At 46.8% G+C, this 21331-nt stretch overlaps 2 protein-coding genes across 11 annotated transcripts; one reads left to right on the plus strand and one right to left on the minus strand.

Annotated features, from left to right (window-relative positions):
- Positions 1 to 2623: 2623 nt before the first annotated feature.
- LOC125548879 (mannose/glucose-specific lectin-like) lies at positions 2624 to 4282 on the minus strand. The gene is made up of 4 exons (XM_048712404.2): positions 3915 to 4282; positions 3525 to 3714; positions 3209 to 3406; positions 2624 to 3120 (listed from the first exon to the last, which is right to left on the minus strand). Exons 1-4 carry the CDS (start codon positions 4193 to 4195, stop codon positions 2875 to 2877), a joined length of 915 nt encoding a protein of 304 aa, XP_048568361.1. The 5' UTR covers positions 4196 to 4282; the 3' UTR covers positions 2624 to 2874.
- A 10998-nt stretch (positions 4283 to 15280) lies between these two features.
- On the plus strand, positions 15281 to 21038 carry LOC125545429 (uncharacterized). Of its 10 annotated transcripts, XR_007300025.2 has the most exons (9): positions 15294 to 15567; positions 15655 to 15775; positions 18340 to 18408; positions 18550 to 18736; positions 18980 to 19063; positions 19152 to 19217; positions 19846 to 20002; positions 20089 to 20208; positions 20379 to 21038. XR_007300025.2 is itself a non-coding variant. In XM_048709357.2 (3 exons), the coding sequence occupies exon 3, from the start codon at positions 15924 to 15926 to the stop codon at positions 17028 to 17030; it is 1107 nt and encodes a 368-aa protein (XP_048565314.1). In that variant the 5' UTR covers positions 15282 to 15567; positions 15655 to 15775; positions 15889 to 15923; the 3' UTR covers positions 17031 to 18333. The 10 variants fall into 10 exon arrangements, 2 of the variants coding, with proteins under 2 accessions (XP_048565315.1, XP_048565314.1); XR_007300024.2 differs by lacking the exon at positions 18340 to 18408 and having other exon boundaries at positions 15295 to 15567; XR_015598660.1 differs by lacking the exon at positions 18340 to 18408 and having other exon boundaries at positions 15295 to 15775.
- Positions 21039 to 21331: the final 293 nt, after the last annotated feature.

Below are 21331 nucleotides of genomic sequence, written 5' to 3' on the forward strand. Positions count from 1 at the left end.
GGTCAAATAGGAACAAACTCATAGAAGGAGAAATGCCTTTTGCGGCTGCAGAAGTGGCTAGACGGACCAGGAGCAATGTTCTCGAATATCTGCACATCTTCAGGAAAGCAGCTGACAAGGCGCAACCCCAGAGAGGTGGCGACCTCCGGTGGAGTCTGATTATAAGATAAATGTGGACGGCTCTTTTGTTCCTGGTCAGCACCACGTCGGGTGGGGAGTCACAGTAAGATCAAAAGAGCGCATCCTGCTATGTGCTCGGGCAGGGAGGAGTGACAACGTAAGCGATGCTTTTGCTGCTGAAGCCGTAGCTATGTCCCACGCGATCAATATGGCTGTCGACCTTGGTCTGGTACGAGTAGAGCTTGAGACGGACTCGCAACTACTGGCTGAGGCGTTGGACTTGCGCAAGGTGGATTCTTCGGCGTACGCAGCTATGATCAAGGACATGAAATACCAATTGAAGCTCTGATTCTCTCATTTTTCTATCTCTGTCTATCGACGTAGCGCGAACTCGGTCGCTCACGAACTGGCTAACCTTGGTCGTTTGTGTGAACCTGACCACTGTATGCAATGGGAAGCGGTTGTACCTGCCCGAGTGGATGAGTGTATTTTGGCGGTCTGCCCGCACGTTGAGTAATAAAGCCATGTTGCTTTCAAAAAAACGTGCATACTTAAGGGCACGCACGCGTATGCATGAAACGCGTATACATGGTGGTATGGACTTTGCAAGATGACCTTTTACTAAGTATGCATGGTGAAGACACGGTACTATCTGCATGTAATATGACGCCGTTGGCTCTCTTTTTTTAACTCGCAGCAAAAGTGGCTCTGGTCTATCCTTGAATATAGCTGTTGAGGAGAAGAATTGGAAGGCCATTTCGGCTGTAAAAGCTCCCGATAAAATGAAAGTTGTCCTATGGCATTTTGCTCAAGATTGTCTTCCATCCGGAGCATAATTATAACGACAACACATCTCCGATGCTGCGTGTTGTTGTTTCTGTGGTCGACTGGAGAGTGCGGAGCATGCATATCTATTATGTCCGTGTGTGAGGGCTGTATGAGATGTGATCAAGGAGTTGGCAGATATCCAACTATAGCGAGGATTCGTCAGAGTTTCATCAACTACTCAGTAGGTTTTGTCGGCGAGCTTCAACACGTTGCAGCAGTGTCTAGGCCTGGCGTTTGTTAGCTGTTGTAGTTACCTTACTGGAGCTTGCGTGCCAGATTAGTGTGAAATCCATCTGGATCTCACGCCTGGTTGTCAGTGGGGTGGTGCAGGCTGGTGGTCGTGGTCGTCGGGTTCAAGGCTTGGGGCGTGGTCCATGGCAGTGCAGTGGAGGCTACTGGCGGCGTGCAGTCGCTTGGCAGTGGAGCGTCGGTCCATGATAGTCAGCGGGTTAGGTTGCGGGGACGATTGGACGCTTCTACAGCCCTTCTGCGGCAACATGTGGTGTCCGCTCGGCGTCTCTCTCCGGTGGGTAGGTGGCTGGTGCTCGCCATATGCACTGATGGGCAGGGAGATATGGTGGGGTGATACGTCTCTAACGTCTCTATAATTTTTAATTGTTCCATGCTGTTATATTATCAATCTTGAATGTTTTATAATCATTTTATAAAAAATGGTACTAACCTATTGATATAGTGGCAAGTGTCAGTTGTTGTTTTTTGCATGTTTTTTACATCACAGAAAATCAATATCAAACGGAGTCCAAATGCAACGAAACTTTACAGAGATTTTTTATGGACCAGAAGACACCTAATGGGCCAAGGTTGCGCCCAGGGGGTGCTCCGAGGAGAGCACAACCAACCAGGGCACGCCAAGAGGCCCAGGCGCGCCCTGGTGGGTTGTGCCCACCTCGGGTGCCCTCCGGACCGCCTCTTTGCTCTAGAAATGCCCCAATATTCCAGAAACCCTAGGGGAGTCGACGAAAATCAATTCCAGCCGCCGCAGAGTCCAGAACCACCAAATCCAATCTAGACACCATCACGGAGGGGTTCACCACTTCCATTGGTGCCTCTCCGATGATGTGTGAGTAGTTCTTTTTAGACCTTCAGTTCCGTAGTTAGTAGCTAGATGGCTTCCTCTCTCTCGTCTGATTCTCCATACAATGGTCTCTTGGAGATCCATATGATGTAACTCTTTTTACGGTGTGTTTGTTGGGATCGGATGAACTTTGAGTTTATGATCAGATCTATCTTTTTATATCCATAAAAGTTATTTGAGTTTCTTTGATCCCTTATATGCATGATTGCATATAGGCTCGTATTTCTTCTCCGGTATTTGGGTTTTGTCTGGCCAACTTGATCTATTTATCTTGCAATGGGAAGAGGTGCTTGTATGATTCGCCCGTTCTTATAAGCAGTTCTATGATGAAGGATGTCTCTGTTACCACTACAACCTTATGCGTGTCCTTTTATTTACCACAATCTCTAGTGAGAAATGGTGAGCACACAATAAGCTTACTGAAGACCTTGGGCCCTCCCTCTTGTTCCATTTTCCGAACCTGCATGCAAAGTGGGAGGAGGATGAGGGGCAGGAGCACGGATGACGAAACAACCTCCTTGAGATTTCCTATCAGGTTAATTATTAGATGGTTGTATACAAAATTATGCAGAGAAGATATGATTCGACTCAACTCTCATAGGTGTCATCACTTTACATGCATCCCAAGCAAGACGCATATATAAGAAAATCACATCCCACATATAAAACCGAGACTTTTATTCATCACAACAAAGCTAATTAAAAAAGGCAGTTGGGTGGCTTGATAGGATCTTCTAGACAAGAGAAAAGTCTACTAGATCCTTTCCGCTTATTCAAATTGATTGAGAAATACACACCGGAAATAAGAGCATTAGCCGCTAGCTAGTAGCTTAGAGAGGGTGCACGTAGACACCAAGCGCGTCGAGATATATCCCACTGCGTCCGAAGAAGCCCACGATGCTGCTATTCTTTTGCACGGGTATGGTAAAAGTGGTTCCCTTTGCTTGTCCGAAAGGCCCGTATGTCTTCATGTTGGTGACAAATTTCAGTGATGTTATTATGTTGTGGTTGTCTCTGCCATAAAGGCCGAATGTTCCGGAAACTTCCTTCACAAACTCAGAAGTGCCGAGTACGAACTGCATTGCGCAAGAATAAATAAGTGTTTGTTGCTTACATATGAAACTGAGAAAATCACATAAAATTTCATTAAAAGAGTCCACTGACCGTATTTTGTTTTCCTCCACAACCTCCCCAGGGTCCAACAGTGCGCTTCTGACCAGCTTGGTCGACATAAGAAAATTTGATTGAATCAATGATGGTGCCGCTGCTAACTGTGATGCTCTCTATACGTCTTGGTGCCTCGACGATGTCTTTATCTGAGCCTCCATTTCCACCCCATGGTCCAACCTTTGTGGGAAGGCTCTACAATATGATAAGACAATTATGTGATATTTTCTTGAATAAAAGGGACGCGGACACAAACTAATGAAGATTTAGGTGAAGACAAAAAGTAGTTGTATATGTTGGTTATTCATCTCACCTGTGAACCTTTAAGCATGGGACAAAATCCATGGACAGTGAGCTCTATGATGTTACCGTCGCTCCTTTGCTCATGGAACTTTTTGTAGATGACACCGGTCGCCATAGCGAACTGTCCTGTCCCACCAACAATAGCCCACTCACCTTCTTCAACGGATATCCCCATCACTTGAAGCGTTGATCCCTTAAACCTATATCACGTTCAGATGTGGTTGTTAAAAAATTCAAAAAAATAAAATTCAAAAAAAGATGTGGTTGTTAACTGTATCATGCACTGCAATATACAGTATTACCTAATGATATAATCATCTGTAGTTTAACTAATCAACATGAAGATATATTGCTTCACAAAGATATATATAACCATGTATGAATGCATCTGTGTACGTACCTTTCAACCTCGAATGTTATGCTGAAAGTATTCTGCCAGTTACCGGCATAGATATGCAGGCCTTGTGCACGCGCAACAACGGTGGCGCCGGGGCTAGGGCCATCACATATCGGCCAGTTGTTAACGACGGTCGCACCCAAACCGGTAGTAACATTCGAGTCTATTATGCCTGACTGATTCTGGTTTGAACCAAGGGGAGTGTGGAAAAGGTACATGCTGCGGAAGTTGAGCTCATTGCTCTCCACGAACGCGGCGCGGGGAGTTATCTGGAAATTGGCCATGGTGACTAGTGAGTTGGGTGGGGCTCTGGTTCAAGGGATGTTGTAGGCTTATGAGATGCTAGTAGATTGTTGTGTGTGAGAACTAGAAGGCTGGGAGTCGTATTTATAGATCGCTAGCTAGGGCCAATGCCAATAGGAGCATGTCTAGGATTAGATGGAGCGAGACACCCCATGATGTTTTGTGCATGTGAGGATCAGCCATGTGCACCACGAAGGCGCTAGGATGCATACGAGGACAGAACTGGTGGTGCTGACTCATCCTTGTGCATCACGAGCACCTTTCTCACCGGCAACAGAATCACTCGATCTCAGCTTTGGTGGCAGTAAGGAATAAAGGCACGTACGGGCAACGCTGCATGCTTTCTTGACTAAGGATGTGCACCTCGTGCATCACGAGCTCATGTGCTCCGTGCTCACAATCAGGATAAGATTTTTCCTCCAAGGCCATCATTAGAATACAACGATCCTTAGGTGCATCTTGTTAGTAATTTGGTACTACCTCCGTTCAAAAATACTTGTCGAAGAAATGGATCCGGAAATACTTGTCAGAGAAATGGATCCCGGACGGAGGCATATATATGATTCAGTTTTAAAATGAGATTTCCCTCTGAATGGGAACTTGTGGAATCCTATAGGATGGACCATGAAATGAAGGGCTGAAGTTGATTACTACATGTTCAAGAGAGATAGGGTCGTACATCGCGCCTATTTTGAAACTTCAGAGCCCAGGTGTCTTATAATTTTTGATTCTGACAAATTATTTTTGAAAAAAAATCAGATGATCATTGAGTACTATTTCTCAATAATAACCTTAATAACTATAAAACTCACTATCCCTTGATAAATTTTATATTCATAATTCAGCCCGTTTGCGCGTTTTAACATGGCATAATTAGGACAACGTTTGCTATTCAAGACTCGTGCATCATGAGAACCTGTCTAACCGACAAGAGAATCACTGCATCTCAGATCTGGTGGCAGTAAGAAATAAAGGCACGTACGGGTAATGCTGCAAGCGGTGTTGACTGAGGTGTTGACTGAGGACGTGCACCATCTGCATCACGAGCCCTCTCCGCTCAGTGCTCACGGTCAGTACAAGATTCTTTTCAGGGAGGGAATCACTACTGTACAAATGTTGTTGCCGCTAACAAGGAAAACATACTGTTAGGCTTGTCCTACTTTTGTAAGTTGTGGAAATTCGATGGGATGACCATGAAATGAAGGGCTGAAGATGATTACTATTACAGGTTCAAGAGAGATTGGGTCGTGCATCACGCCTTCCCTTTTTTTCCTAGTACTCCCTCCGTAAAGAAATATAAGAACATTCTAATCCCTCCGTAAAGAAATATAAGAACATTTAGAATGTTCTCATATTTCTTTACGGAGGGAGTAGAATATAAAGTGTGAAGTATATATGGTGTGCCTATGTGAGAAAACAACAAAACAAAAATGTATTCTGATAATTATCGATATGTGTATGTGGCATCCTATGTAAGATACTGCTCATGAGAGTATTATGGTTTAGCAAAATAATAGCCCTCTTATGAGTTTAACTACATTTACGAAAATTTCAATTAACAAATATAACTATTTGCAATATATGAGAAAGCATTTGCACTCAGCCTACCGGGAATCCAGCTCGGCTCTTATATCGAGAGGTATTCATTTAACATTTTTCCCAAAATGCGCACACATATTTTTCCCATCAAATTCATGTAAAAAATAGAAAAAAAACTATGTTCTAAATATTTTAAATTAAATTATTTTCTTTTTTCATGTAAGTACAAAATATATGCAAGAGAATAGTGTAAATTCATACTCCCTCCGTTCGAAAATATAGTAACTGTGCGCCCCACGGTGGCACCCGGCTTATGTATAAACCATGTGGCAGACGAGGCACTTGGCTTATTGTTCGACGAGATTTTGTCGTAATTTTGTGCTTATCAATTATAAAAATATAGCGTTAATACGTGTGTACAAACAAGTATATGCTAGAAATTAAGACTACTTGGGCACTTCTATTATCAGACCCCGCGCCCATCATGTTTCCCGGCATGTCTCAGGTTCACAGAAGCTCACGTCCCAGGGAAGACTATAGGAAAAGATCATGAAAGGGCTACCTGACCCAACACAAGTTGGGCGGTGTGTAGCCACATGGCAACCCTGGGTCGTGCCACCAAAAGCCCCAAATAAAGTGCCAGAGGGTTTTCTTAGTACACATAGGTGAATGGTTGTCTTCCAAGTTCTGAAGGTGGGCCCCCGAGCAAGTGTGGAAAGTGATCCCCGAAGAAGTGCAAGCAAATCTCCAAAGTGAAAAAATACTCATGAAGTCCAAGGTAATGCAGCCAGCCCATGCAAGCAATCCTCACAATAGAGGAAACCTCAAATTCCAAGAAGCAATCAAAAAGTTCCAAAAGTGCCAAGAAGCAAATCCGGCAATCTTGAGCGGTAGGGGAACCACTGGAAAGAAGGCGGAAGATAGCCATTCACCACCCCTCATTAATGCATGAAGAAAAAAATAGCCAAGCTGTTATCCCAAAACCATCACCCTTATCAACCTCACCTAAGTCTCTGGGTTCTTGAGGCATTGCGCGGGGGGCATGATCGAGCTGTAGGGTTTCTCGATACCATGATGGGCTAGGGTATGCTTTTCTACTGCCTGTCAGAGGCATCTCTGAAGCACGGTGTCCCCATACACATAAGCTAAAGCTTATTCAGTTCTTAACTTGCTGATGGTCGTTTCGACAGTCCCCAATGATAAGCCCTTTGGTAGCCTTTATTGATGACACATTATAGCTAGTGATTGTCAGGAGGGCCAACATCTTCATCCAATCTAAAAAATACTTCATTTTTTATGACATTACATTCCATAAATATGCTTGCATGCACTCTTTTGTTCATCATCAGTGCAGCCATCACTAGTTAATGGCGCACACGTTGAGCCTGCACCGACAGGATGGCTACTTGGACAGCAACAAAACTGCGTCATGATAATGTCGATGACATCTTGACATTTGATTGTCTACCCCAATATACGGCAGACACTGGGGCAGCGAACCCGTGTGTCCACAATGTCGTCGACAACATACTCCATCAACATTGGGGGCAATTGCATCAGTTCATCCAAGACGTCGCCGACGGCGTCTTGGCTTCACCAACCTACTCCATCGACATTGGGGGTTAACACTCATGTGTTCACAGGGTCGTCGATGACATCCCGACATAGAGCTTTCTACACCAACACATGCCATCGGCACTGGGGGCAGCGAACCCGTGTGTCCATGACATCGCCGACGACATCTCGGCATCGAATAATCTACACCAACAAACTTCATCAACACTAGGGGCAGCAACACCAGTGCGTCTATTACATCGCTGATGATACTCCGGCACACTATTGGTCTACATCAACATATGTTGTTAGCACTGGTAGCAGCAACACCCATGCACCTACAACACTGCCGCGGCACTCTGGCACCCTTATCTTCAATAACAACGAAGCGAGTTGAAGTCTATTCCGGCACTCTCTGTTCTGATCACGCCGATGGGATTCCGGTGTAGAATTTTTTTCTACCTTGGCCACAACGTCTTGGTGTTACCTTGATGATTACGAGGTGACCCACCAATGGCTTTCTAGTATCTCATCTACATCAACGTGTCAACTTCACGGGAGCAGTGCAACGCGCCAGTGCGGCCAGCATGAATCTGTGAAACCCTTCAATTTAGCCGGCTGGCACCGCGACAGCTGCGGTCGCGGCTAGATTGATAAATTTACTTCAGGGCACGGCATGGTATTTTGCTGTCAAATGAAAAAAAAATAGGTTGTATTGTTGGCTGGCACCATAGCTGCTACATGGTCACAACAAGTTTCCTCGTCATGTAAGTGAATTCGCTTGCACTATTCTTAATGCATGACTGCGACATAGTCTCATCTTTATGTCCGAAGATCCACTTCCTCGGCCATAATTTGGAGTGCCTCCTAGGTGTTCTAATTAATGCTGAGTGATGGGTGCACCGCACCAATACACGCGCCCATCGCCAATGTGGCCGCTAAGACGCGCCCTTGCCACTGATACCTTCGGACGCCACAGGGCTGTCAAGAGAAGGACCTCAGGATACATGTGTGCATGGCCTCATTGTATGCAGACATTTCCTTCTTGTATGAGTTGAAGAGAAGTTGGGACGTGCACGTACCTCGTGCGCACAAACAAGTTCTGACTTCATTAATCATGATAGCAATCTCAAGATAATCCAGCTGCTCTCGTGGTAACTAGTACAAGCACATGTGGTGGGAATTCTACGACTAACTTCGATGCTATCTCGCCACCAGGGCTGCTGATCTACTCGGGCGCAATGGTTGTTGCGGCCGCCGCCAGCCAAGCACACACGCTGGCGCGGCGCTGTGCAACATCAGTATTTTACCTTCGTTGCCCTGATGAAGAGATACATATACCTGCTCCTGCACGCCTCATGGTCCTCCGCCTTGATGATGGAACAAACAGCAGGAAGCATTGAGGGAGGTTAATCATAGATCTCTGCATGCACACGTACATTTTTGTTTGAGGGAACATGCACACGTACATGATATGATGAAAATCCCATGCGTGCATGCGGCTACTAGCTAGCTAAGTAAGTAGAGGGGCTAGTTGGCTTAGATTACCGGTGCAGGCCCATCAGGCCAGGCTGAACGTGCCAGCCGTGACCATGCGCAGATCTAGCTACTGCACCGCACGCACAAAGGATAAGTCTCAAAGAGATAACGTTCTTATCATCTCCATGAGAATAGCACCTGCCGAACAAGTCCTCCGCAGCGTCCGCGCATCTCATAGCTATCCATTGCCATGACGCTGGCCTATATAAAGGCTGAGGCAGCAGCCACGAAGAAGGGAGGGGGGAGCCGTACCAGAGAATACGCCCCGGGAAAACACACGCACAAGAAAAACCATAAAGAGAAGGGAAAGAGCCACGTGCCCACGGCGGCGGCGAGTACGGCAGCCTTGTTCGGCGGTGCACGTGCACCAGACCGGCGAGAGGATGCCGCCGCCGCGGCGGCAGCAGCGACACCCGTCCAAGCTCCAAGATGCGCCGGCGGCGACGGCAAGACCGCTGCGTCAAGTCAAGCTAGCTCTTCACATGAGCGTTTGATCGAAAACATCTTGCGTTGCATGGCACATGCATATAAGGGCACACGTACAATTCCTTTTCTAACGATTCTTCTTTTATTCTCAATTAGCAAATGTCGAAGATGGAGATCTGAAGGCCATCACGAGATCACATCCAGGAGGGCGAGGAGACGCACCCACGGCGGCAGCATCGACGAGGAGGCGCCCAGCAGAGACACGCACGGAGAGACGCGCCCACGGTGGCGGCGGCCAGTAGATGGACGGAGGATCCTACAGAGGAGGCCCCGCTGCGCCCTTGCGATGAGAGAAGAAAAGCGGCGGCGACGGTGGCGGATGACGCGCCGACTTCGGTTGCACCAGCGCATGGACCAGAAGCAACCGGTAGCCGTATGGCACACCGGGACAACACAAGGAGGAGGCTGCGGCCTACACGCGCCGACGCACAAACGTCCAGCAAAAACCTCATGCCATTTCCATGGAGTCGATGAGATGCTCGGTGGCAACGACGTCGAGACTCGTATCAACAAGGCCTAAACAATATAGGAACCATGCACGTTGATAACTCCCTATCCTTCTTTTATCTTCTTCACCGTGCAGATTGGAGATGCAAAGCACGTCAACCGGATGGTGAAGCACGCGTCTAGGGAGGCAGCCAACAAACCAGAGACCCCAGAGAGGCAAGGACGTGGCCGCAGTAGCGCGCACGGCGTGTGCGCCCGGGACGGCCAAGAGACCAGAAGCTGCACCCAGGAGATGGGTGCGCCCTTGGTGGCGGCCGACGGCGCCCTCACACACGCGCCCATGTAGAGGAAGCAGCGGCAACGATGAGCGGTTCACGGCGGCGGAAGCTTGCCGGCGGCCCGAGACAACGCTGGCCGCGTTTGCAAGGCCGGGAAGTTGCGCCACCGCCACATGGCCGCTTCATGCAGACTTGTCCAAGCTAGCTCCACGGAAATCATCATCCGGACGCATCTCATGCATACTCATGGAGGCATGCACGGAGCTCTTATTCTTAATTCATGGTTTATCTGTATATAAATATATCTCGTTCTCTCCGTCCCTAATCCTTCAGGTGACACGGAGGAAAGCAGCGAGAGGAGACCTCGCAAGGCCATCGGGAGATTGCACCCGGGAGAAACCGAGCCAAGAGGAGACGGGCCTGCGGTGGCAGCGTCGAGGACGAGATGACGCGTCGGCGGCAGCACGCACGCCGAGCACGGCGACCTCACATAGGCCAACACATGCCCAGTTGAAGATGTTCCCACGGCGGCGGCGGAGAGGAGATAGCGAGACGCGCCCATGGCGAAGACATGCTCACCGACCAGCCCACACCCTGGTCGTCTGGGATATACGGAGGAGCCCGCACACAGGCCCTAGCACTTTTGGTGCAAAGGCACCCAAGGCGTCCACGTGCGCCACCCATGGTGTCTTCTTCGACCGGCGTCTTCATCCATCTACACCACCACAACGACGTCGAAGCTGCAGACCTGCAGCCCAGCACCATCTACACCACCACCACGACATTGAAGCCGCCCGCTTACAGCCCGGAGATCCAATATCAACCTACACCAAAGTTGAGTTCAATGACACATGGCGCCCAAGAGCTGAGCAGATGATATTCATGTACACATGAAGAAGCAGCTTCAATGCCATCTCCATGGAGTCGATGAGACACTCGCGGCGGCGATGTAGCACGCGCCACAACAAAGCTCAAGATGGCAGCGACGAGGCACGCCTGTGAAGACCGCAACAACGACGAACGTCCGCCGGGTGAGCCAGGCGGAGCCTTCGTCCGTACACGCTGCCACGTACTACCTCAACACAGGCATCCCAAGGTGGCTCCCTATGACACCCCGAGTCGGACACTCGGACTACTTCCACCTGGCGAATATGTACAGTGGTGCACACGCCGCAATGAGGGGGCCGGCGTACAAGGCTGCGCCACCATCTATCTCAGCAAGGGAAGATTAAAAGGAGTACCTAGAACTCATCTAGATAAGATATAATTTGGTCTCATTCACTTTGAAAACAAAAATAGATACAACCCACGCCAGCACACACGCATCTTATAGCATCACATCCAATGACTATAAAAAGTGAATGAGACCAAATTATATCTCATCTAGATGAGTTCTAGCAAAACTGAAGATTAAAATCATGACATCCACCTGCTTTAATGGCATGCCTGCATGCATCATCTTCTCTTTATCCTTTTCTATCTCTCTCATTTCAGTGCATCTACAGGTAAGCGGGCGATAGGAATCACGACCAAGATGGACGGATAATCAGAGTTCACCCATGTGCAACCGAAGTAGATGGAGGAGGAGTTGCCCACCGTCTTCACATCTTCATCAACCCCACCACTAGTGCCATCGACATCATCATCGGTCCCGACGGAGAAGCCAACTACACCGACATGCCACCATTCGACTACATCGACACGGCCTCGCAATCTCCATCATCTCTGCATCTGGCGAGGATGCCGTCAACATCGGCGCCACCGAACGTCCACATGATGTCGCCATCTTCTTCCACCTATCGCCTGGCGAGGATGCTGACTGCACCGGCACGTACTCATTCTTCTACACCAACCGTCTGCATTGAGCGGAGGTCGTCCCCATAACTGCGACGCCCCTAGGTCTACATCGACGAGCTCGTATTGTTGTCATATTCAAGTGACGCCACTACGTGGCGACACACAAGTCTACTCCGACTTCTACATCAACACCCTTTCCCAACATCGTCCAAGCTCCGACGAGGCGAAGCCACTTAACCGACATGTCTTCTTCCGATGAGGTTACCCACATCTTGCCGGGCACCGACGAGGCGAAGGCAAGCCACCAGGTCCGACACCGACGAGGCGGACACCACCAGGCCGGGCACCGACGAGGCGAAGGCCGCCCATCTGTCTGAGCTGAGGAGGCCAGACATCTCCATCATCGGACATCGACAAGCCGGAGGGATATGGCCAAACATCTCCGGAGCGACGGGCATACCGCTCCACCACTCTATTCCACAACATCATCACCATCGCCTATGCCGAGCACTTGGAGAAGACAAGACTTGAAGACGACGACCATTGTAGCAGCTTAATCGGAGGTGGTCCGCGACTTCGACTCGCGGACGTAATTAATCGGGAGCCTTCCGAGGCCCCGTGAACCAGAACTTCACAATCGCCCAAGCCATATCGGCCGTGCTAGCAGGCCATGGAGCGCTTATGTAAAGGGATCATGTAATTTGTTTCTCCGATAAGAGATTAATAAAGTACAAATTTCCTTATGTTTTCTTTGTGTATTTAATACACTGGCACGCCCGCATATTTATTTCCTCTGGCGCGTAGAAAGATAATAACACAATAACCATCGTTGTTTGTTATTATTTTTCGTGTCAAACACTTATGTATAAACTATGCAACTCACGGCCACCCTCGGCTTATGTATAAACCCTGCAACATACGGTAGCACTCGGCTTATACAGACGGTGGCAAATGGCCCTTAACACCCGGCTGTCGTCATGTTACTTTATTAAATCGAGAGCCTTATGGAAACACTTGGTTATACATAAGCCATGTTTTTTTGTCATGGCTCTCGGCTTATACCGTATAAACCGGTTTACTATAAACCATGTCCTATAAGCCGGGAGTTTTACTCAGCTTATACATAAACTGAGTTTAAATCTGCACAAGCTGAGTGTATTAGGTATATGGCTTTTTTTTCTTGTAGTGCCATACACCCACACGGCCACGCCTGCCCGCTACCTCCCATGTCTTCTTCGGCATCGCCATGTAGGAGAAGCCTCAAATAATCACCATAGTATAGCGTAGGTTTGACGTCTTTGTTCTAGGTTTGGTTGTGGTCGTTGTCCCGTTCGGATACAAAAATCATGCGGTGTTATTTTCAAGTTATGACGGCAAGCTGATGAACCCAATGTCTCGTTGATAAGAGATGTCCAGTCCCACGAGATGGTGTGCTCTTGAAGCTTTCTTCTTTGGATGTCTTAAGTCTGGGATTTATTCTATCTAGTCTATCATCCATCTTGTGCTATAGCATTTTGTGGTAGGCTTCTACTGCCGTATTCAATCGACATTGGACGCACCAGCTTGACAAGCATACCCGTAGGCAAAATAACTCGAGGGTCTTAGGAAGGAGATCAAGATGAAGGAAACACCACCAAAACCTAAGATGTTGCTCTAGTTTTTATTTTGAAATTTCACCGGGGGGGGGGGGGGGGGAGGCCTCCCCCACCTGAATCATTTATTACCACGGATCAGCAGATACAGGCGGTGCGGTCAGATCGACACGCGAGGATGGCATATGCGAGGGGGGGGGGGGGGGGGGGATCAGCCGCGCGGGGCAGCTGGGGCTTGGAGCCAAACCTCGGTCCTCCTCACACAACCTACCCCGCCAGAGCACCGTGTCATCCCTACAACAAGTACATTGCACATGAGTTAGCGTCGACACCAGCCCCAGAGCCACAAAGGGGCCTCCCAGATTGGAGGTTAAGAAACTTAGATTTGAAGTAAACAAAATTTATCAAAATAGGTAAACAGGATAAAAATTGGTAGCGACTTGTTTTCTTGTTTGACTGTAGGTCAGGGGTGGATCAGATGTGAGACCAAGTGGCACAAACTTGTTAGACTCGGTGCCCAACCAAGTTGATTGCCACTAACCTTGTGAATTCGCCCAGCTTGGTTTCCTCACACCTTGCACGTTCCCTCTCGAAACTACAATTCTTTTCCTTGGGATGCTCCGATTTCTAAGCAGTTTACATCACAACTTTTTTAAATTTTTTTTTGAAAATTTAACTGCAACCCATTGATACCATGTCATGACAATATGCCAAGTTTCATATTTTTCAGACCACTTTCATGACAACATGCCAGCCGTTGCACCTCAAAAAATATCACTATGTTCTATATTTATATCAATATAAACATACCTATAGAGGCAGATGCAACTAATCTTGACCATCAAACCAGGTCAATCTAATGACCTAGACTGCCCCGGCGAGGGCTCAACATGTCTAGCATGCAATTAATATCATATCAAATATCAATATCGACACTAGTCACATAATTAATATGCAAATAATATCCTACATAATATTTACATGCAATTAATATACTGCCTAATATCAACTATCCTACCTAATGTCATATATTGTCTAATATCAACGTGCATTGCAACTACACTTTACTAGTTTGAAGAAACACAGTAAAACCGTTGTAGCGTGAAAATCGACAACAAGATGTGGGATGGGACGAAGCATAACTGGGCCGGCAAACACAACAACTGGTATGTGGTTTGCACGAGAAGACTAGTATAGTATTCTTTGCTAGGAGCGAAGAATAGAAATTCCATGATAGAAATGCTTAGAATATCACAGCAAAATATTATTCCCTACAAGAATCAATATGTAGTTGAATGATTAGGAGGGTGATTGTACCCCTATCCTAACAGGGATCAAACCACATTTCCCTTGATGGTGAGGCGTTTGTGCTGATTTCGTCAATCTCAAGACCCGCGTATGTGTTTGTACTGTGTTTTAATAAAAAAATCCATACATAGAGCAAGGAATAGCGGGGGACAGGCATAAGAACTAACATGTATTGTTTTAAAAATTCGTGAGAATTTTTTAATATAAAATAAAAACAAGTACTTTAAAAAAAATTGTGTACACATTTTTTAACAACTCAGTGAAGTTTTTTATGATTACTATTTTTAGAATTTCTTGAGTTTATTTAAAATTTAGAGTATTTTTTGGAAATTCATGGAAGCTATTGAAAATGCATGAACATTTTCAATCCGTGAAGCTTCGACAAAATTTATGAATATCTTTTTTGGGTGAAATTCATGAATATCTTTTACTATGTACTTTTTTTAGAGAAGTTTTTTGAGCGAATTTATTTTAATCTGTCAAAAGAAAACAAAAAAACAGGCTCAATCCCAGAACGGGACCATGTGTGCGCCTAAGCTGTCCCTCGGAATGGGCCGAGCCGCACTGCCGCGCGCAGAATTCGTGGAGGCAAGGCTCCAAAAAAAATGGAGGGGGCAGAGGAGGGGCGGAGCGCCGCCGGCCACACCAAGATCTCGTCGACCACGGGAGGGGCGGCGCGGCCACGATCTCGGCGACCACGAGAGGGGCGGCGCGTCTCCACTGCCTTCTAGCCACACGGGCGGTCCGACAACTGCAGATTTTCCACGGGAGTGGAGCACGAGCGCGGCGGCGACTCCTCCAGCGACCACGGCGGTGACCCCTTTTTCCTTTTCAATCCCGGTTTAACTCCTGATTCGGCTCCCCTCCCCCAACCCTAGTTCCCCCCTGGCTCTCTTCTAGGGAGTTCGTCATGGTGGTTCTGCTCCGTCTCGGGGTCTGCAATCCGAGCCCAGCTGGGAGTCGGCTGAGCCTCTCACTTCATAAATATGAGGGATTCGAAAACCTCTCATTTTATCGCCAGGTTAGATCTGGATTCCCATTGCCATCTCCTTGCACTTCCGTTTGTCTATAGATTTCTTCTCCTGTACTGGCAACCTCGTAATCATCATCAGAATCAAAAAAATCAATCTTTAGATCCAGTTAGAGCCGGAAGATCGATTGGAGAAAACATGTCTAAGCGTCAGCACTCGCACCTCGACGTCGCCCGCACTGGCAAAAGGCCGCGTGGTGTGCCAAAGAAGCACCTCTACCTGGTGCTGGATGATTGGCATAAGGGCTTCAGCATCCGCAAGATAGACGTCGACGCCTTGCAGGACACCACCACCGACCTGCACCATGGGTTCCCCGACCCTGCTGCTCTCCGGTTGGTCGCACCGGTAAAACGTCTTCACATGGACTTCGCCACCATGGGCAGTGACATCTTCATCACCACCAACCCATGCTGCCCGCACACTCCCACCCTCGTGTTCGACACCGAGACGGCCGGGCTCACCATGGGCCCCTGCCCACCGGTTCGACTCATTGACAGGACCACCTTCACCGTGGCCGCCGGCGGCATGATGTACGCGTTGACACATCGCCATGTCCACGAGCAGCACTCTTTCGAGGCCATGTCGTGGGCGCCAATGGACAAGGACGAGCCGTGGCCGAGCCCAACCATGAGGTGGTCCTGGAAAAGCGTGCCCTCGCCGCCACCATTCGCCATGGATGACGTGATCACCTCCTACGCGCTGCACCCGGACGGGCACACCATATTCATGTCCGCACACGACATACGCTATCATCATCTTCCAAAGGGCACCTTCTCCTTCGACACCAGGACTTCCAAGTGGAGGTTGCATGGGGATTGGGCTCTACCATTCCAAGGGCAAGCACACTACGACGACGGGCTAGACGCATGGGTCGGGCTTCACAAGGACGGGTACATCTGCTCCTGTGAAGTCGCCTCCCGCAGCAGCACAAGTGCGGTGGAGCCCGAGTGGAAGGTGACCAGGGAGAAGCTGTTCCACAAGGACCCGGAGAGGCGGCTGGCATTTGCGAGGCCCAGTCTCGCCTACATGGGCGACGGCAGCTTTTGCCTTGTGGAGTCTGTGCTACGCGAGGGAGTGGAGTTTAAGTGCGCCTTCGGTGACCGTGACGGCTGTGTGCTCCACTTGAGCATGTTTGGTCTTAAGTATGATCGTAGGGGACAACTGCAAACCACGCGCCACCACACTAACTCCTATGTAGTCTCTAAGCATCTCGAGACAGTTTCTCCTGTAGTCTTCTGGATGTAGAGCTATTTGTTGACATGTTTTATGCAAACCATGTCCGAGAGTAATGTACGCTATGTATTATTATATGTGGGCACTATAAAGAGAAATAAAAAAGAAGTCCACTTCTCTTGGCATTTTTGTGGAACATGAGTGATTATTTTTGCATAACTGTTCTTGAAAGCACAGTTATGTTTGCATCTCTAAACCATGTTAGTAGTATGTAGCTTGTATATTTGCATCTCTAAACCTATGGTTGTTTACTACCAAGCCTATTTGGCAGAGCAGCTATGTTTGTACATGTGATTTTATCTTCTATATCTACACTTATTTTGGAATGGAGGGAGTATATTTTTCTGCACATGCATGCTTCCACATAACCTATTGATTTGGGGTTCAAAAAATCGTGTCTTTTCTATCTGAGTGGGTAGAACCACCGAGGCAAAACCATGAAAAGAATTAAAGATATATGTTCTTGTGTCTATGATGGGATGATGGTTCAGAGTTGTTCTTTTAGATAAGCTTGGGGCTCCTCTGTTTTGATATGTAGCGCTCTAGTAATTTAAATGATTCAAATTCCTGAACCACAGTGTATTGCCTCTGTTGGGAAGCAAGTAGTGTGGTTTTAGTTCAAACTGGAACTAAAACCACGTCAGTTATTTCTGAATGGAGGGAGTACTTGTTTTGTACCCCTCCGTCCCAAAATAAGTGTCTCAACTTTGTACTACCTTTAGTGCAAAGTTGTACTAAGTTTGAGACACTTATTTTGGGACGGAGGGAGTGTACAACAACTATGCACTGAATGATCTGACCTATATTATATACATGATGAGGAAGAAAATAGGGTATATATACTTGCTATTCTGCTGCTGGGCAACTAACTTAACTGGCGAACATGAAAGGCACACAGCAACTGATGGTACCAGAAAATTTCATTGGCTGCTACACAGGCCAGGTGTTTGCTCTGCTGCTAGTTAAACACTTAAACTACAGCAGCTCAGGGCTAGCCATGTGTGCGTGCGTGTTTTTTCCTCTGTAGGATTTTAACCTCGGATGAAATTCCATGGTTCGGTGGTCCGGGCGTAGTTTCTGATGCAGACCGCACATCCATCAAAAGCCACAATGCAACTCAACTTTTATTTCTCTTACTTGGTTTCACTAAGATGCGTTATTGCAAGCTATTCATCGTTTTTCAGTTTTGAGCTATGAGAAGATTACTTATTTCCTATATTGTAGCTATAACAGTTTTTAGTGTCCCATCTTTCTAGTCTCCTGTGTTGAACAGAGACATAGTGTTGAATCAATTGTGTGATCTCTTTTTCTATGTTCCCAGGACTACCCAATACAAGTAAAGCAATTTGTTCGATCAGTCAACAGTTAGTGAATCAGGATGTTGATTAATGTGAGGGATTCACTTGCTGCTCAATATGAACTTGCCTAATAAGTGATTGCGCTGCAAGTTCCTCGCTCTGAGACTGATCTGTTATGTGTTTCAGCAACTGTTGGTAGCTAGTCTTAGTCATGATGCTGCTTTGTTTTGTAGATGAACCACTCGTGGACAACGAGAAACAAGTAGCTGCGGTTCGCCCAATATGCCTCCAAGCCATACACTGTGTAGTACTGCAAGAAGAAGCAAAATGACAAATTGCCTAGCAGAATTGCAGCCTGGAGCTAGGTGGTAATTCTGAAGCCTGTCCCCTCGTGGCGTTGCTCAGACTTGAATTGCTGCGGTAAGTAGGTGCATCCAGTGACGTCCTATTCATTATTTTTTTCAGTTCTGAGCTATGAGAAGATTACTTACTTCCATTTTTTGAGCTATTACAGTTTTCAGTCACTGTTCAAAGTTTCTAGTCTCCTGTACGGAATATAATAGAGACACACAGTTTTCAGTTTCCATCAGTTCATTTTCTATTTTTATGTGCCAATCACTACTGAATACAAGTAAAATCGATTTTGTTCTGATCATTGAACAGTGAATCAAGATGGTGATCAATGTCGAGGATTTACTTGCTGCTCAACTATTTACATGTGAAGCTTGGCTAACTGGTGGTGGAACTGTAAGTACTCACTCTGACTTGTCTACTATGTATTCCAGTCAAACATCATGTAGTGTTGGCAGCTATCTGATGTTGCTTTCCTTTGTAGATCAACAACTCAAGGACTAAGAAAGTAGCCGTGGTTCGCCCAGTATGAAGTTTTGTATACCTGGAAGTAAGTCTCAATGATGCCACGACTTAAGACCAGCAGGGCCGTCTGTAGTGTTTAATTGTTTTGATTCGTCAGTAGGAGTAGTAGTATGAAGGATTTGGACGTTGGTCTACTTTGGCCTGTGTTATGTTGGTCCACAAATCGAATGGGTCTGTGCTGTTTTTCATGGGCGTTGATTGGAGTCTCAACCTGGAAGCTCGAGTTTTGTAGATAGTTAATGGTGAACCAAAAACAGTGTAGGATGGAAGACTTGTTGGGCATCTCTAGTTGTGTTGTATTGCCCAAGTAGTGAGTGACTGAACAGTTCTTGGGTCAGAACCAAGGCAGCAGTGATCTATGTGCTTTGTGTAGTACATGTATAGAGAGGTCTTTCGCTGTTGTTGGTCTCTCTTCTTCCTTTTAGTAGTCGCATTTAATTTTGACTACACGGCCACTTTCTTTCTTGGAGCCGAATCACATCATAAGTAGGACAGCTGAAGTAAAATGCAGACAGCTGTATGCTAGCTAAGCTACTTTAATAAGAGCCACTCTACTCTAATCTTTCCTGCATTCCTCTAATGCATTACATTGCTTGTGCAGTAGACTGATCATTTTTTGTTTGTTTTATTTCCACCCACATTGCATTCCTCAGGGAGTATACATCCGTGGAACTTACCGGACATGACGGAAAAGCATGACGACGGTCATTTTCTCCTACAGGCTGTGGTCTTGCCAAGCGCCTCAAGCAGGGCGCTGCAGCAGAAGAAGATATCTTATATGATATGTCGGGTGGATATAAGTTATTATGGGTGGGTCAACTTTGAACATAAGAATGCGCTGGAGAGATATCTTTATATCAGTTATAACAGAATAACCAACTTTTATGCTTCTGCAGTATGGACTGAACTGGGAGAAGAAAGCAGTTAAATAGCCCAATTTTAAATAAATGGCATATGTGAAGCTGAGATGAAAGGGGTAAGGGGTCAAAGTTGCTAGCATTGGACTCCTAAATCATGTACGTTTCTTGAGCTATTCAAACTTCACACCATTGTTTCTTCATCATCAGTTCACATGATTGTGACTTAGAAGTCGCTACTGTTGGTGAAAGTACATGTGCTTAGGAAAACTCTAAAGATACTACTAGCTCAACAGACATGGTTGCTCACAATTATGTACTTCCAACAGGCCCAGATCAAGCCTGATTAAGCCTCGCGCCTGCTTGCTGGGGCGCACACGGCTTGAGCCGTGAGTGCCTTGTTCTAGCTGGAGGTCAGTGCTCGCTGTGCCAAAGCCCCATCGTTGAAGCCAATTTGAGCACACTGCCTGGGGCCTGGGCTGCGCCTGCTTCTGCGAGCAGTTTAGTTCGCTGTCTATTGAACATTGTACTGTGTGTTTGTACATGCTAGCTAGTGCCAATGCCACCGTCAGTTTGGGGGCTGTTTTCTTGGATTTCCCTGAGTGTTGTTGCTTGATCACAAAAAGCTGAGCTTAATTAGTTTTGACGATGCAAAGGTTGGATGCAGATTCTTTCTTTCTTTCTGCGTATGCAGAGAGATTTCTACTGCCGGGTGTATGTATTATTATATGATGTATCAGACCCCGATTTTGCATTTTTCTGTGCAGAAGGAAGGAAGGGCGCCTGCCTTGTTTGCATATCTGAGGAAGGAAATGCTCTGCTCCAAAAAAGGAGGATCATATTTCTCTGTTTATTTTTCGTTGAGGGTCGGTGTTGGTCTTGTCGTGCTAAAGTTTGGATTATATTGTATTGTGTGGTCGACTTAATAAGTAAACAAAAGAGAGATGTTGGCTGGTTGGCTATTAATTGAACCTGAATGTCTATTTGCATTCTGACTTTGAGCATGTCCATATGTATCAACTGGTGCCATTGTAGATGGAGAGTTGTGGATTTCCTTGTTTGATTGCTGAGAAAAGAAAATGCATTCACTCGTATAATCTCAACTGGTGCCATTGTCTATATTGTTGACAAAGGACAGTTGTTGCAGTGGATAAGCCATTTGCTTGAAATGCCCTATCCTACACCATGTGGTCAGTTCTTTAAATTTCGTAGATGAAGCAGCGACAAAGTTTCGTTGAATTGCAGCAACAAGCCTCGCAGCTTAAACACACATCTCTAAATT

This window comes from Triticum urartu, chromosome 3A, assembly GCF_056163025.1.
Source record: "Triticum urartu cultivar PI428250 chromosome 3A, HENAU_Tu73, whole genome shotgun sequence".
NCBI classification, from domain to species: domain Eukaryota; kingdom Viridiplantae; phylum Streptophyta; class Magnoliopsida; order Poales; family Poaceae; genus Triticum; species Triticum urartu.